The sequence below is a fragment of the Thermobia domestica genome, chromosome 12 (assembly GCF_964235325.1).
Source record: "Thermobia domestica chromosome 12, izTheDome1.hap1.1, whole genome shotgun sequence".
Classification (NCBI taxonomy): Eukaryota; Metazoa; Arthropoda; class Insecta; order Zygentoma; family Lepismatidae; genus Thermobia; species Thermobia domestica.
The window spans coordinates 170,096,645-170,115,524 of NC_137465.1; the positions used below are offsets into that span (position 1 = coordinate 170,096,645).

The 18,880-nt window shown below is 35.5% G+C and overlaps 1 protein-coding gene across 2 annotated transcripts in view; it reads right to left on the reverse strand.

Annotated features, from left to right (window-relative positions):
- The window catches only part of sp3 (phosphatidylinositide phosphatase spermathreecae), a 240,709-nt gene that overhangs the window by 182,027 nt on the left and 39,802 nt on the right, over positions 1-18,880 (reverse strand). For both annotated transcript variants that reach the window (XM_081734389.1, XM_081734388.1), the window contains exon 2: positions 856-936. In XM_081734389.1, the coding sequence (XP_081590515.1) occupies positions 856-936 (81 nt within the window). The remainder of the gene's footprint in view (positions 1-855; positions 937-18,880) is intronic.

Consider the following 18,880-nt stretch of genomic DNA (forward strand, 5'->3'; position numbering starts at 1 on the left):
ACCGTTGTTGGATTCACGTTAGGGCCCCTTTCAGCTTAACGTGAAATCGGAATCACATGAGCTCTCGCCAGGGTTCTATGAAACATGAATGAAGGTATGGAAAAATGATAAAATTAAGAAAGGAAAGGGGGAATAATTATTCTTACGTCCAGAAAGGTTAACTGAAGACCGGAATGACAGAGCATTTATTATAATGATTAATGAAAGAGAAATTGATTTGATTCCCGGCGACACCCTATGTGGTTTGGATCCAATGTTAATATTGAATTTGCCCTCGGTGCTGGCATCGTTACTAAACGCAGGAAAGAAAGAAAAATGAAATGATATCTTTGAGTTTTACGTCCCACGATTATGCCGGTTAGGCTAAAGGAGACGCTGATGATGAGTAATGAATGAAATGGTGGAATGAAGAAAGTGGGAGGAAACGGGACAATCCCGAGGAAACCCACGCACACGGTGTTTGTCCACCACAAGATTCACTTGACGGGGGTTGGGATCGAACCCGGGAGCCCAAGCACAAGAGGTGAGCGCTCTACCACTGAGCCACCACGGCCGCCAGCAGAAAAGAAAGAAAAACACGCTATTACGTACTACGCAATTGAAGTCTACTTAGAATGGTATTATATTGTACGCTGTCCATTTAAGTTCAACATTTATTACATTATTCCATTTCATTCTAATGTGCTTAAGATCTGTCATACTATACTCAACATCTAAAATTAATATATTATCTTCTTTCTTACCTCAACCATAGATTGGCGAGTAACATGGAAATTTTAAAACAACATGGAAAGAAAAATAACAATATATAGAATATATATGATTTTTTAAATGATACACTTGGAATCAACATACCAGGATGTACTTGGATCTTCCCCACAAGTCCATGTAGAACGCCTAAACATTCTGGATCACTGGCCGATACTAAGTCCCAACCTGAAATTAAAAGTAATAGTATTTCTATAATTTCAAATACAGTTCACACGCACAGAAATTCTCTCACAAAAATACGAATATTTGAGAAACTATAGCTGTTGTAAATCTGCACTTTTATTCTACTTGTCACGATATTTTATTATACAGTGTATTTAGTTTGTGTTATGGTTAAATATGTATATAAAAACTTTTTAAATTTTTTATTCTTAATAGTTTATCATTCTTAATTTGTAAAAAAAATATGGCACCATTATTATTATTATTATTATTATTATTTTATTATTATTATTATTATTATTATTATTATTATTATTAAATGACGAGCATTGTACGATGAAATGAGGTGATATTGTCCGTGATATGTTAATTCTAAGTGAATAAATATTGTGGAATTTCATATAACTATTGTGAATGAAGATCCAGTGATCGAACTGAATATATAAGTCAGTGAGCAATGGCCAAATAAAGCATGGAATGCCCCATTCAATTCAATTCAACACTTCATCTTCACAAGGAGTATCGACCTGCTAAATGGAGCGACCTCATTAGTTTCTAAAGACGGGATGAAAAGGAAAGAAATAAAAAAGTTTCAATTCATCGGTGAGAAGAAAGGAGATAAAGCCGGAGCCTTTGATTCGATCTGATAACGTCCTTCCACCTACCATTCAGTCAAACATTTGTAATCAAGACGCGTTGGTCTTTCTACGACACTACCAACCACCCACAAAATTAAGCCTGACCCAAAAAAATATCTTAAAAAGAAAAAGTTTCCGCTACGCCTACAAAGCACGACGACTCTCAAGGACACCTGAAGTTCAGATTGTAACTAAATTTGCTTCGTTCGTTGTAGGCTATTAGTAATAAAACTCCAAAACATATTTGAAAGCAGAGTCAAGACATTTATATATGAACAGAGTGCGTTTAATTCGAACGTTAATAAGAAATCTGCTTTAACATGAGCTAACAGCTGTATTTTAACAATTTACACAATCTCATCGCACAACATATAGGGTGGGTCATATTGATAGGACACGTTTAAAATGCATTTGTGGAGCATGTTGAACACATTTTTACCAACTATGTGGAACATATTGCCAAAGGACAGGAGTTTCGCATTGTGTTCAGTGTCTGAAGATTACATCCCTTAGATGGGCACCATCTTTACGATAATATTCTTTGGCCATAACAATCATATTTAGTATAGTTTGGCGCAGGGATGGCTGCCATTTCCATTCTTTTCGGGAAATTTTCAATTGACGTAAAATGCACTAATCAACACAAGAAAAATAATTTGATGACTGAGATGCATGTATAGAGTATGCCATTACTTATGGCATTTACATGTCCCTTTACTTATTGAAGATGATATCGAAAAGATGTGCTCCATCTCGTCGAACACATTATAATAGTAGTATGCTCTGAAAATTAGCTGAAATGCTCAGTCTTGTCTTCAGGAACGCCAATGAGTTCTTCTTTAACCTTAATTTTCAGTTCAACGATGTTTGCAGGACGCGTACTATCCTCTTTGCTATCGAGATACCTCCATAGATTCGCCACAGAGAGAGATCGCACACACTGAATTCGGGGTATCTCGGGGTCCATAATTGTCACTGTTCTTACCAAATGCTTTCACAGCGAACACACGTTTCGCACAATTTCAATACTTCACTATTAATAAATGGCAAAGCCTTCTCAATGTTGTCTCATCGGGCTCAAATAAATGCCGGTATACAATATTATTAATTCTAGATTCAAAATTTCCCACTTCCCTGCTCCACCCTATATATTTTAAACTAATTTGAAAAAGGAGTTCGAGAAATTTTATTTTGGAATTATACGGATAACTGAACTCCCTGAGGGTAAAATCGACCCCTGTTCACTCAACAACATCCTGTCCTCCTTGTTCATAGCATTCAGAATTATGATTACTTAGTCTCGTAATAAATAGTTCATAGTGCGCGTACCATATTTTGTGTATGTGTTACCATATTTTGTGTATGTGTTACCATATTTTGTGTATGTGTTATCAAAAAAAGAAAAAAATTGTGTAAAAGAATCACAGAAAGTAGACGTTCCGCATCCTCTAATATCAGAAATTTAAAATGCACCACAATCCTGCAGAAAATAACATTCTGTCAGAAAACCAATATAAACTTTCATGAGTAGGAGACAGCGTTTCCCTCAAAATAATTTAACTTTTTTAAAAATGACAATAGGAAGTTGTTTGAATAGATAAATACGACACGGCATAAAATTAATGAGAGTATTTTTGTCTGCAATCTGCAACAAAAAGAGAGATGATAATCATTGATTTGTAAACAGTTTCAGATAGAAATGGAAACTCCATTTTACACGCACAACATCGCGTCTAAGTAAAAACCCTAATGGAACTAAGTAAAAACCCTCAGTTTATAACTTCAGAGATGATTTCAGAATACTTTCTCCTGGAGACTTTCAATGTACGGAGGACGATGGAGGGGATGAAAAAGTTGTTCTGCAAAAAAATTGTTAATCCACATTAAGCATAAGATATGGTCTCAGGAAGAAAATTTTGAGCTCCGGGAAAAGGGGACATTTCTCCCCGGACAATTTCCTGAAATAATTTGCATTAGGAAGAAAACGATTTCGGACCTAGCCACATCTTTCAAGTGAATTCTAAACCAATATTTTCATAATTAGAAGACAGTGCTTCCTTCTAAATAATTAAGCTTTTTTCATATTATATATATATATATATATATATATATATATATATATATAGGGTGTTTCAAAACAACACCGACAACGTTTGGGAGGTGATTCTGACACCAAGATAAGACAAAAAATATAGACCAAGCTGGGTGCACAAATGCTTCCTTTCGGAGTTATAGGCTGCCGAAAACGTGAAAAAAATGAACTTTAAAGGTACGTTACTCCAAAACTATGGGCCATACCGTAGTCGGGTCAAAACTTTACTATCCAAAAATACATGCTTCAGAATCCTGCAGTACTTCCGCAACATTTTTTTTTTTATATAGAGGTAGTTATTGAGTACTTCAGATTATATGCCCGTAACCAGACTGCCTGTACAAAAATTCTTGCCTGAGTACCTTTGGATTCTGAAACATGTATTTTTGAATAGACCACATATTAGTTCCTAAGTAAAGTCTTGACCCGACTACGGTAGATCCCATAGTTCTGAAGCTATGGATTTTTAAAGTTCATTTTTTCATGTTTTCGGCAGCCTATAACTCCGAAAGGAAGCATTTGTGCACCCACGTTGGCCTATACTTTTCGTCTTATTTTGGTGTCAGGAACCATCTCCCAAACGTTGTCGGCGTTTTTTGAAACACTCTGTATATGTATATATATATATATATATATATACCTGCAACACGAAGAACAACGATAATCACTGATTTGCAAAGTTTCCAATAGAACTGGGAAGTCCGTTTTACATTGAAAACACCCACTACAGAAGATGCAAATGATAATTTAATTATGCCACTACGTATGTCACTCTCCTGATGAGATTAAGTAAAAACATGAGTCAGGGTGTTTGGTGATGAGATTCGAACCGGTTACGCCTCGGTTAGAAATTAAAAACATTAACCTACACCTGCTACTATGTATAACTGTTATAACTATTTTATAATGGAATTTACTCGAAAATCAGGAAACTATTCTTCATATACAAACAGGAAAGCAAAAATATAGGATATGAAGAAATACGTTTCCCACAATCCCTAAATGGGAATAATCTCCTATATTCTGAACTAAGCTAATGTCAATATATGTAACACTAATAACACATTTCTCACCGTCCTTTTGCTATATGTATGCATTTACACACATACACGCAATTAGCGAGTTTATAGTTATTTGACGAACGTTAATCGTATTACTGTTAAAAGGTACAAACGAGGTTTAGCAGCCACATTTACATGTTGTTGCTGAACATTGCAATTCTATTCCCACCATTTCGAATAATGGCACGCTGTTTACATTTCCATTTTTTGGTTTTGATTAAAGGAAGCGAATGGAATTATACATATGAACACAATCAGAATCGTCCCCAATGAAGTAAGTGGTAAAACTGGTAAAAAACATAAGTGATCATAGCTCTCCCCTCTCTTAGTGATTAACAGTTTCCAACGTGAACTTTTCTTTCTTTCTTTCTTTAATTTTAATTCAGAACTGGACAATTTATCCAGAATCGATACCTGTGTCAATAAGTAAAACTATTTCATGACACCGACAGTATACTTCGTCATTCCGCTTAATTTTTGTCAATTTGCAGTCATTGTCCTTGTTAATTACTGCACAGATTATTATATTTTCAATATCGTTTAGTAACATGTAATCGAAATTAAGAATTTAGAAGTAATAAATTTTATCCTGAGCTAGAATTAGGTTTAATTTTCGAATTTCAGCAATGACATTGTTGACTTAGGAAGTGTTATCTCGAAAGTAATATGACTCTTATCACCGGAACTTGAGGTTTATCTTTACTCAACAGCTGCGTCTCAACCTAGCATCACATGTGATACTACGATCATTTGTGTAATTATGTGAGAGTTGTTGGGAAAATAATGATTAAAACCCAACAGTTTGAGCAAAACACTACAATTATAAAATTATATATTTCTGAAATGTGTTACGGTTTTGACATGCCGAAACCGTAACACAGTAGGCGGGGCTATTTTATTGTCTAGCATGGTGTACTATCCGCCTATCAAGAATACCAGCAACACAAGCGATACGACTAATGATGTGCCAACAACACATTTTCCAACTTTACAAAAATAATGCTGATTGGTCGACCTCAGTCCTGCGAAGGCCTCGTGCTAAGAAGATTTTTCCCGGCGAAATTAAAATACCGCTAATTTTACAGTAATTATGTAAGACCTTCAAATAGATAAAAGATAATCGAAATGTGGAACAAGAGCGCCCTAGACAATATCATTTTACATGAGATACCGTTATCACGACTCACTTATCTGCTTTCGATTTCGAGCCATTTTGAAATCGGCATTTATTTTCGCGTTTCTAAACGTCTGAAAACGGACAGCCACTAGATGAATTGTGATAAGGTACCTCACGCAAAATAATAATGTCTAGGGCGCTCTTGTTCCAAATTTCAATTATCTTTTATCTATTTGAAGATATCACATAATTACTGTAAAATTAGCGGTATTTTAATTTCGTCCGGATAAGGCCTCTTATATTGTAAACAAATGCAACGGAGTGCGGGGCATTGTGACTCTGTGGGAAAGCGCTCGTCTCTGGTGTTGCGGATCTCTGGTTCCATCTCACTAGTCAGATTGGACAAAATTGTGCCCGTGAATTTTCTCGGAATGCTCACGTTTCCTCCCATATCCTCATTCCACAAATTCTTCGTAATTAAATTTCTTAATCATACGTCTCTTTTAGCCTGCAAGGCTTAAACGTAAAACGTGAAACTAGAAATTTCATTTTCATTTTTAAAACGTTAAATATGGACAAATTTCAAATAGGGAATATAGTTTTCATATTTGTTTCTTCTAAATATTTGTTTTAAAGAGTCTTTCAATATGGTTTGTTACAATGATTGTACTTTTTTTTCTTTGCCCTGCTGAAAATATGGTGCGGGTGCTCATTTTGATTTTATTTTTCTTTTGCGTTCATCCTGAACAAATGTCTTGGGAGCCCGTGACTAGTGAAACATCGAAAATACAGTTTGCTCTTGCGATCTTGCCAAGTATTTACTGCATTTAAGCATCTAGTGAGTAACAGATACAAAGGATATTGAAGTATGCATGTTTTAAACAGAATGAATAAGTCGGAGTGAATTACAGTTAGAAAGTTTGATAGTACGTAGTTCGATGGCTTGATCGTTTTTATCAAAAAATTGGATATGTTCAATTTCCACACGTTCTAATTGATACGTTAATTTTCCCTTCACATCACAGTGTTTTCGGTGAGGCCTATATTAAGCCGATATCACCGTGGCTTATTATCTAGAGCGATATCAGCTCAGGAGTACATTTGGACTTCCTAGGTTAAAAAAAAAAAAAAAGTTCGCAGTACTATGCTAATTAAATTATACATTTTGAGCATTACATTACAAGAACAAGAAATTAACTCTGCAAGCAACACTAATGACTGGCTATCATAAAATTGTTTGCGCCACAACGGTTTCTAATAACGAATATAAGCAAATGAATGTAATTCATTACATTCACTCTGTTGACGGCTAATGAACGTAAGTGTAATTTGCAAAAACATGTCATGGTTTCACAGTTTCTGCATTGGAGCGTTATTTTTTTTTCTTCCACGGTATATAGGAAAGTACAAGACATTATTCTTTCATTTTTTATCATTTTTATTTTCTGTATTCTACTTATTGTACTCACAGCTAGCTGCTAACAAAAGTGAAGACATATGAAATGTACTAAACGAGCGCACGTTTAATTATAACAATCAGTAGGAATTTAAAAACAAGTCTGTTATATGTTCCAAGCGATTAAGGATACTTTCCAAAAATCAGAAAGCACTACTTCTCAAAAATCAGAAAGCACTACTTCTTTTATTATTTCGTAAAATACCATGCAGTTGGAAATAAATATAATTTACGTACTTGTTCCTTCTTCGTAAACAGAGTTTTAAATAAAAACATTTCACCACACATCACACAAAATTCAATTTATCACATTTCTATGGCAGCAATTCAATAATAGTAATTTAACATAACAATGTTCATATGCGTATGTAAATCGTTACGTTCAAATCATCACAGTTTTAAGTATTCATTTGTAATAATATAACAAATTCAGTTTATCTTCTATGTTGGCATTTCTCTTTAGATAACATTTTGGATTTTTTTTTTATCAAGGTTTACTTATTTCTTTTATCATATTCCCTATTTTAAGATCTACATACATTATTATCCTCGATTATTATTGTTTTTCTTTTGAACCAAGATCTTTGAGCGAATTAGAATATTTTTTTGGTGAGCTAAGTACATATCGTAAATCAAAAACTTTCTGAATAATGGCTACCCACGTCACCGTAAGATGTTAGCACTAGTTTTCAAGTTTGATTCTGAAGGCTGAGTTTGGGAATAATATTAATAAACGGCGACTAAAAATTAGACAAGTGTTTTTCCCTTTTCCTATTTCATAATGTCATTACTTATGAAATCACAGGAGCGATCGTTTATTTTATCGTAAGTTAATTCAGTTCTATAAAGTTTCTGTGCTTTAAGTCTTGAAACAACATCAGGGTTATGAATGGCATACTAATACAGCGCGGCCGTCAACAATAGGCCAATCCCCACTACATTATTTCAGCTCCAAAAACCACGCCAGAAATAATTGTATTATGGGTGCCTCACGTATTTACATTGAGCGACATTGCAGAGCATTACACTTAAAAGAGGAAATATTTTAAGTACACATTTAAGTAATCATCTCTGAAGAAATATTTCAATTCCTCGTTAAAGGAGAGAGATTACAATGTTTATTCATCATACCAAGTTAAGACAAAATAAACTCTGCTAAATACAGTAAAGAGAATCACGCGAAACTTTTATGTATGGGATATGGATAGCCATGTTATCCGTTAACTGACTGACTGAATTAACGAATTCGGCTGAAATATTTGTTCTAGTAATTTACTGCAACAAACAGAATTCCAGAATTCGCTTAGGCTACATATACGGGATATAGATAGCCATCATTAAGGTCACCGTTATCCGTTAAAACATTAACAAACTGACTCCAGTAATCAACTCGGGAGAGATAATCGCCTTAGCTGTACATTCCAAAAACAGAATTCAAAAATTCTCTTACATGTATGGAATATGTGATATAGGTAGCCATCGTTAAACAAAGTTCCTACTCATCTGGAGAAGTCTATTTCCCTGGCCTTCCTCGACCTTTGGCAGGAAATTCCCTGACTTTCATGACAGATGTTGGATAACGTCGACATATAAATAAGGAATAAATAACGCTAAATATTTATATATGAGAACATTTATTCTATATAATCAATTGCTCATACGTACATTCCACTTACCACCAATAAAAATCTGAGCAATATTCCATACTGTGATCATTAATAGCTGCCTAAGCTGAAAATAGTGTACAATTAATGTTAGAAAAAATATATTTTGTAAAATTTCCCTGAGTTTCCCTTACCTGTACCATTTTCCCTGACCAGTAGGAACCCTGTTAAAGTCGCCGTTACCCTTTAAGATATTAACAGGTTGACTCCATGAAAATTCGGCCGAAATAATCGTTCTAGCTACCTATCGCAACAGTAAGAATTCAAAAGCTTCCTGTTGGATAAGCGGTTAGCGTACGCGCCTTTGACGTAGGAGACTCTGGGTCGATACCCGGCGGGAGCTCATTTGGTTCGGATCCGAGTCCATGTCTCATATAGTCTTGCTGCTAAAAAGGACGCTAAAATCAAATCAAATCAAATCACATAAGAATTCAAAAGTTTGCTTACATTTATGGGAAAAACATTGTTACCATTAAAATCGCTGTTACCTGTTAAGATGTTAACGGATTGACTCCTTAACGTATTCGGGCGAGATAATGGGGTTTCAGATTGGGTCATTCGTTTCACGTCGGGAAGACGGAAAATTTCATGCCTTTGAAAATGTTACAAAAAAGTTTAAGTCCAAATTACTAACAAACTCTTGCACCGTGTGCTTAGGCATTCAGAAACACACGTTTCGATCGCCTAATTTTTCCTGGTATTTTATCCAACTCGCTCTCCTTCTCACCTTTCCTAATCTAAAGTTGATGTTGGCGTAATATACTCTTTCTATTCAGATGAAAAAAAAAAACAGAAATCAGGTTTACGAGCTTTGTAGCTCTAAATATGTCTCCAGTGATGAAAATTTTCCGATTCATAAAAACATACTCCACTTATTCCTACATCGTTGTTTAGTCGAGATGTGAGGTGGAAAATTTTCTTCTATATTTTTCCGGAAAGTTTTCCGTTCTTAACAAATATCAGTGATCAAGTAACAATTCGTCAGTATTCATAAAATTATATTGAATTCATATATAGAAATGTTAAAAAGTGAAATATCGTTTAAAGAATCTGAAAATGTTCATGGCTTAGACAATTTTCAGTACTATGTAGGAACAAGTGGAACAATTTTTCATGAATCGAAAAATTCTCTCTCCTGTACAGTGATGAAAATTTTCCGGAAAATTTTGAAACGGAAAATTTTCCGATTCGTAAAAACATATTCACTTATTCCTACATCGTTGTTTAGCCGTGATGTGAGGTGGAAAATTTTCTTCTATATTTTTCCGGAAAATTTTCCGTTCTAAATAATATCAGCAATCAAGTAACAATTCCTCAGCAATCATAAAATTGGTTGAAATCATATAGAAATGTTAAAAAGTGAAATATCGTTTAAAGAATCTGAAAATGTTCATGGCTTAGACAATCTTCAGTACTATGTAGGAACAAGTGGAACAATTTTTCATGAATCGAATGAATAAGTGGAGTATGTTTTTATATCGAAAAATATTCATGACTTAATAAATTGAAATTTTAAATAATAGAATGGGATATTTGTACTCTACGAACTGGATGTGTGTTCTCTGCATTTTGCATACACACACACACACACACAGAGAGAGAGAGAGAGAGAGAGAGAGAGAGAAGAGTTGAATTGAGTTGATTTTGAGTTTAACGCCCCTTTCAGCAGCGAGACTATATAAAACGGGACCAACTGATTAACGTGGAATCCGAACTACATGAGCTCCCGCTGCGAATCGAAGCCAGGTTTTCCATGCCAAAGGCGCGTATGGTAACCGCTTAGCAACGAAGGAACTCGCAGAACAAGGGAGAGAGAGAAACACTGTGTAAAATTTTATTTCCCCAACTTGAAATATTAGAGAATTTTCCGGTTCCCGAAAGCTAATTGGAAAATTATAATTTGTTGCTAACTTTCCTCTACAGTAATTCAATTTTGTAGCTCTTTTTTCAGTTAAATATAGTGGAAAATTTTCCACCTAACATCACTATACATAATATCCAAAATTGTCCGGCCTATGAAAAGTGTTTTCCATTTGTCTCTACATAGTGATGAAAATTTTCCGATCTATGAAAATTCCTTTCACTTGTTTCTACAGAGCAATAAAACTTTCCGATTTACAAACAAGTGGTTTTACTTTTTGCTTCAAAATGATGAAAACTTTCCGACTCATAAAAAGTTCTTTAATTTTTCCATATAAGGCAGAAAATATTTCGATTCATGAAAAATGGTTTAACTTGTTCCTACATAGTACTGAAAATTGTCTGAGCCATGAAAATTTTCAGATTCTTTAAACGATCTTTCAATTCAACATTTCTATACATGAATTCAATCAATTTCATGATTGCTGAGGAAATCTTACTTGATTACTGATATTTTCTTAGAATGGAAAATTTTCCGGAAAAATATAGCGGAAAATTTTCCGAAATGGAAAATTTTCCACCTCACATCACTATATGTCTCTTGCATTCTTTCTTCTGAAATGTCTTTAGAGCCTGAATTAAAAGAAAAAAAAGTCATAAAATGTTCCCATAGCTTCAAAAACGCCTTTATTTGCATTCTTTCACTTCTTCAAAGACTGCATATCACATCAAACTAGGAAGATGCTTCTTGTGAAATCTATTTTTCTGAAATACCTTTTTAGGGCCTGATTTTTTTTTAAAAAAAAGTCACAAAATGTTCCCATAGCTTCACAGACGCCTTTATTTGCATTCTTTCCCTTCTTCAAAGACTACATGTCACCCCCATAGCAGAACATGTGGCGATCTTAAGATCTGGGAAATTAAGAATTTTAAAAACTTCAGCTTTCGAGACGGATTTCGAACTACGAACCTCTCAGCTATCGAATCATGGCATCCATTCAGCCACAGAGAACTCTACGTAGTCATTCATATACTTTTCCTTAACTACGTTGAAAAATTAACAGAATGGCATTTCCAAAAGCTGACTCAGTGTATGCGCCGTTGACCTCTTGTAGCTTATTTACAGGATGCATTATGGAACTTCCCCTTGTTCAGGAACACTTTTTAAGGCAGCAAAAGTTTGTTACTACTGTGTTAATTGAGTTAGATTTGATAGAACCGTCTGACAAAGTAGTACCAAATAAAAGACACCGATCCACATAAAAGGCACGGAACTTCAAAATAGTGCTAATTAATACCATTACAAGCCTACCGTATTTTCACTAAGAAATTATAGTCACAAACACACTATTCACACTATACTTCGCTTTTCTGATTGAATTTGCGTTCCGAACTCAAAATTTGAAACTATCCAACTCTCGGCTGTCTCCCGTATTTATAAAATTTCTCGGTGCGCAGGACATATTCGGAACACACTCAAAAGTACTCGTGTATTCTAGACAAGCGATCACGCAGCAGAACTTTTCCAGAACACGCTCTAGTTCTGCTACTCGCTACAAGATGAGGCTGTATACTTTGGCTAACCCAGCATAACTGATGTTTTGCGTAATTCCGCAGCTCCCCATAAGATGGCGCTACAGTATGTTGGTATTATGAGCAGTTAAGTCTTGGTTGTTGGGACTTAGTGAAGAAGTCATTGTGGTCCTTAGGGTAAAACGTTTGGAGACCCCGGTCGTATAATGTGCTCTCGTTTATCAGAATGCTTAATGCGCGTAGCCGCTAATGAAGACGCAGAAATGTCAGAGCTGGTACACCGTGAAATAACTTGGAGAGATATACAAATTAAAAAGGTAGCAATCTCTCTCCCAGAAAGCAAGAAATAATCCGATATACTGAACACATAAAATAATCGAACTCTGTCTAACAGCCATAAAGGTTAGACTTTAGTTATTCAATATATTGAAGAGTTAAAATTAGCCTTACAGGTCACGAATATATATATATATATAAAAGTACAAGATAGCATGCAAGCCATAATTTACATCAGTAACACTGAATATTACCAAATAAATGATCACCTAAGCCTAGTTTTAACAATTCTATTCGAAATTCATGACTGTTCGCCGTATTCCTTATGTAGCGATAAAAATGCAAATTGCTCAAAGAAGCGTTTGAACTCCAAAAGGAAAATTACGAACACCAGCAAGATGCCATGTAATCCAAATTCACAACACGCGTAACACAAGGCTTTCAAAATGAGGTTTTGTGCACATAAAGTCTCCACATTGATGTTAATTTATATATATATATATATATATATATATATATATATATATATATATATATATATATATATATATATATATATAAAGAGTATATAGCTCAGCCAACTATACTGTATGTGTTAAAGATATATGGAATATATTTTAAATTTGAAATAGGTATACAAGAATATATTCATTTATAATAAGTAAACAAAGATTGGTGGCATATTTGCAGATTTTATTTAAGACTGTTCATTCGTTAACCCCTATCCGGGCAAGCGGGGCCTCCCAGGCCCAGTAGCGTCATATTTTTTTTTTCGAATTTCTCAATAACCATAAATATTTCGATGACATAAAATTCTGAATTATTCTATCTTTACTCGAAGTTAAAGTCATGAACATATCGAATTGGTAAGGCCCCAGTTGCCGTCTACGTTACAAAAATAGCTTGCCCGGACAAGGGTTAAGCTCACCTCCTCATTATTTGAAATTTAGTGATTAACGTAAAGACAATAAAGAACATAAAAATATAGAAAGTAGGTCAGACATTTTCTACAAAACGCTATTTTACAAATTAATAATTATTTTCAAGACTTTCGTATACTGTACAAGTACAGAAGCCACCGACTATGACGTCATAAGCTGCGCACCCAAATTTCTGGTTTATAGGAAAACATTTGGAGATGATTCAATCCTCATTGTTTTTTAAATTGTTTACTATAATTGAAGGAAGTGGAGGTTGGCTAGATGAAGAACCTTAAAAATAAGTGCTCCTTCGTAACTAAGATATTATTAAGTGGTTCGTCTCACACGTTAAGCTGTAAATCAATGGTTCATATAGCCGCAGTACTGGAAAGGAACCTTACACATAGACATACGAAGAAAAGCTTTAAAGCAGACTATACGTACCTCTTCGAAAAAAAATAAAAATAAAAAATAGTTTAGCTTATTTTAATGTTAACGTTTGAATAATGATTAAGTCAATGGAATAGCCTTCAGCATTTGTTTGTAGGTATATGAAATGTGACATAGAATTTAAGATAAAACACGAACTCGTAACGCGTTCAATGCTCTCCTACTGGAAATCGAACCCGAAACCCCTTGCACCGAAGGCATACGCACTAACTGCTAGACCAGGTGAAAAGCTTGAACACTTAATATAAATCTAGTTTTCAAGGAAATACATTTTAATAAATACCTTTCCTTGTGTGCTAACCGTCTTTTTCAGCTGTGAATACCCCAAGAGCCTTCTGTATATGGCCCCACGCTCGGGAGCCACGTTGTGAATTGACGAGTGAGCCTCAGGCTCGGGTGCCAAATGTAAAATGACCTCTAAAGCACAGGTGTGTTGAAATTTGCATATGACATGAGGTGTCAAAAAGCAAATTAGGCTGAGGCTCTGTAGAGAGAAGAGGAAGGCGTACCAGTGATGGTGAGGTATGTCTCTCTCTCTTCATTTGACAGCAGTCTTGCGTCACACCAGGGAAGACTGTCTGTCATCGTGGGTCCCATGAACTATGAACTCTTTAGTTGCGGTAGAGACTGAATAATAAAAAAAAATTGATGAGACTCTTTAATAACAAAATTCAATTAGATAGAATAATCCAAAATGCTCCTATGTAGATCTATGCTACTTTTAGAATTTAAAAGAAAGTTCCGATTTTGAGATCTACACAGGTCTCATAGTTCATGTGTCCTACCCTGATTATACGCTCTCGAAGTGACTCATGGACTACACAAATAGTAGCGGCTCATGTGACATGATACTGAGTCTAATGACACCAACAGAATACACATTACCAAGGAGTACTATTTGCAGTTAAGTTTAGTGAAGCCGCCGGACGACGTCCACCTGAAAAAACAGAAGTTACAAAACATTTTATATATTTTGTACTCACCAAGCAGCAAGTGACCCTTCAGGATACATACAGGGATTCCAGTATAAATCGGACGTAAAAGTAATTTTGATAACGATTTAATAGATCCTCGGCGGAATGAAACTTTGTACACAACTTTTCACAAAAACGCTGTACACGTTAAAAAAAATGATACTTATTTCGCAGTAGCTACTGGATTTACTCATATCAACAGTTCTAGTCCACGCGTGTTAAGTTAGTTGTCTTCATGGAAAATGTCCTCAAGGATTCCAGTCTTCACTGCTGTCTGGTGTTTCCAGTCCGCACGCATTCTTCCGTATATGCGTGACGTACCTTTTCCCACATAGTACGGTTTTTTCCGACGTTCGGTCTTGAAGATCACGCTGCCTCCGTAGATCTCTGCATTGGCGTCTCTCTCTTAGTTGTAGAGAGTAACTGTCATCACGATCACAGTAAAGGTGACATTGGCTCGTCACACCTTACTGGACTTTGTGTTCTGTGGTGCAAAAGTCCCACTATTTAAATGTTACAGGTTAAAAATAAGACACTGTTCATGGTGCACTAAATTGAGATGCACAGGTTAAACGAAAAAAAAATGTTTCTTCCGATGACAGATTGACTAACATCGCTGTATATTAACAAAAAACAAACTGGTTGGAAGTGTGCTCATTGTAAAGGTGAGCCACACTGTGAGTCCACCAACACACGTTAATAATCTCTTCTGAGTACGTACATGTTCTCACTCAATAGTTGGATGTGGTGTGTAAATAACACCCCTAACTATATGTACGGAAATATAACCAAAGAAAGTTACTTAAAAAAAATCACACTCCCGATGGGGTCATATATAGGAGATATTTCCCCTGTTGCTATCTAATTATGATGATACACATTTCATCGTAGGGGCTATACACTAGCAAAAACTTGAAACAAAATGTCACTAAACGAAGTCAAGTGTCTTTTGTCTCTCTGAGCGGTGTCTTGTCTCGTCTCTCTGAGCGAAGTGTCTTGTGACCTCCCTGGCAACCGTAGTTATTAGGCTCGCCGGAACTAGAAAAACATAGACTCACCTTTTGTCTACCGGTTTTCTTATGGGTCAACGTTCCCTCTCTCTTGCGATAACTACCGAATTCCTAAATAGGTCACCACTTTAATGCACTAATATATCATTTATATTCACACTCTGGTGAGTTTCAGATAGTTTACATATTACTTTGAACTCTAATGATTATAATGATATACAACACTACATAGTTTATGCATCGGAAGACTACGAAATCAATCAAACAAACAAAACATATTAAAAAAAATACACGTTCCCCCTTCCATCAAGCACTCATGTGACAGGTGGTGCCATCTGTAAACAAACCCTGTCTGAAGCGGGGTGTAATCACAATACAAACTTTAACTTAATTACACTCACCCCTGCTTATTTAACATATATGCTGCAAAATTACACCTTACATTAATAACATTATACAATTTACTTGATAAATATATTATAATACATGACTGTCATTACCTTATGTGGGGATAATTAATATATTTGTCTTCCGGATGCATTGGTGGCAGAAAGCCTCTTCCATCTTTGCAGACGAACACCGCTCAACGGGTTCAAGAAACTGCCTGGAAATAGTATTTTCAAAGCGTACTAAAAGAGTACGTGATACTTTCGGACATGGGACATACCGTATTAAATAAACATAATTTATATTCGGTTGCATCCAAGAACCTTTCAAATTTAAATAAAATCAAATTTCCTAAAGCCAACTCACATTTTCAAAAACATATTACTCCGCGCCGTGGCTGACGATAGATCCGTCTTGAGCCGTGGCGGGGGACGCGGGTGAGGTGCTAAAATACGTCATCGAGTTCGTTTCTGACACCTTATTGTTCCCAAAAACCAACACCAATGTGCGACTAGGATACAAAAGCCATGTTCACGTCTGAACGGCGCTATATGGGAGAGTAGCCAGCCCATCTCTCATCCACTAGTCCTGGACATACAATTGTAGTTCTCTGTACAACTATCTCAGAATAGTCCAATCTCTGGTCTTGAAAATTGTAGTAAGCTGGAAACAGTTGTACTCTCTCAGCTGTTGTTCGTGTGTGTTCCGCTGGAGGCTATGAGTTCGCTGAACTTTAGGTTGAAAATTTAGAAACGTTCTCCAGAAAAAAAAAACTTAGTACTTGAAGTTCTTCCATCTATTCCCATGAAATTAATATAAATTTAATACAAAGAATATACCTAATGTTGGCTCTTTACATTTAATTATCATGATTAAATATTTAAATTATTTGATATAATATATATGTGGTTACAAATTTACATATAAATTCCATTTTGATATGCAAAAATTCTGATACGTCATTTGCATATCAAAATTTAAATGACGTACGCACTAGATCTTTACACAGCATCAAAGCTGTATGAAACATGATCCACCATCTTTTAATGTGAAATTCAAAGAGGCCATACTCCAGAGTTGGCGTGGGTCAATAAAAACTTGGCCCACGACTCGCTGACCCACCACTCATTGTGACTCACGAACCACTGACCCACTCCGACCCACCACCCACCGTGACCCACCATGAACCACCACCCACTATGACCCACGATGAACCACCACCCAACATGAACCACTCTCATCCACTGTGACCTACTCTGACTCACCAAAATCAATCGTCATCAACTCTGACACTACTGACCAAAGAGTTTACACTTGTAATAAAACAAGACTGTGAAATTGTCACTTATCGGAGTTTGAATTTCTACGGTCAATGGCTCAAGCACCACTCCGTTACAATAACGATAGATCTGACCTTTACGATATAAAGTAGTAAAGTGTTAATCAGTGAGGAAATTCAAGCACTTCGATGTGGGGGGGGGGGAGAACTAGTATGTGCCTATAAAGTTCGGTACAAAGTTGAATAACACAAATGAGCCATTAGTAATACAAGTATACATTTTCTATAACTCGTAATTTGCCAACTTAAAACAAATCTGAAATTGAGTTTATTTCCTGTTGGCATAAGGACTTTTTCGTGGTAAATCATCTACAGCGGAATGATGTTCATCCTTCAGCCAAGAAATAACTAGCTCGTCTACTTTGAGCTTGACTACCGGTGGGCCTTTAACATTGATGAACAACAAGTTAGACAATGTTTGAGCACTTAGTTTATTTCTAATATCAGTCCTCTGTAAATTCTCCACGGGAAATCTCCTGGAAATTGATAATACTTCTACCTGACGTAGAAATTTCTGCATCTCCTCATCAACAATCTGCTTATTAGATTTACGTCTGATAACGATTTTTCTCGGTCAGTTTTGAAATACTCAGCAAGAAGTATCACCTCTCTATCACCATACATCTTTTCCATATTGACCATGTCAGTTGGCAATGTTGACTCGTGGAGAACAGAAACTTCATCTACCACAACTTCGATAGGGAATCTTGTGCATAAATTATCAATTAAAGCCTGATAAACTGATGATTTCTTATTTGTTTATAAATTTAATTTTTGTAATTACACATGAAGGTTTGATGTTAACTTCCTTCCCCTCCCCCTAGAAAGCAAAAGGGAACGAGATTTTAGGGAAGTGTTCAGAAGTGCCTGGGAATTTCCCTCCTTCTTCCCCTTCAATTACCACACTGCTGTTTGTCATGGGCCAAATTACGATGAATTTCAATTAAATTATCATAGTATAATTATTTTCTTGTTGAATTATCGATACTTTGCAGCGGAAAAAGGGATGAAATTTTAAAGTCCCAAGTCAAGATAAGTATGCCAACGTAAAGGAAAAAAACTGTAAAATTTTTCCATATAATTATGCATATTAAAAGTTCCGTGTATTTAAGCTTACAGTACAAATTTTATGTCTATTTTTCTCACAACTTTATGGGTTTATTGCCCTGT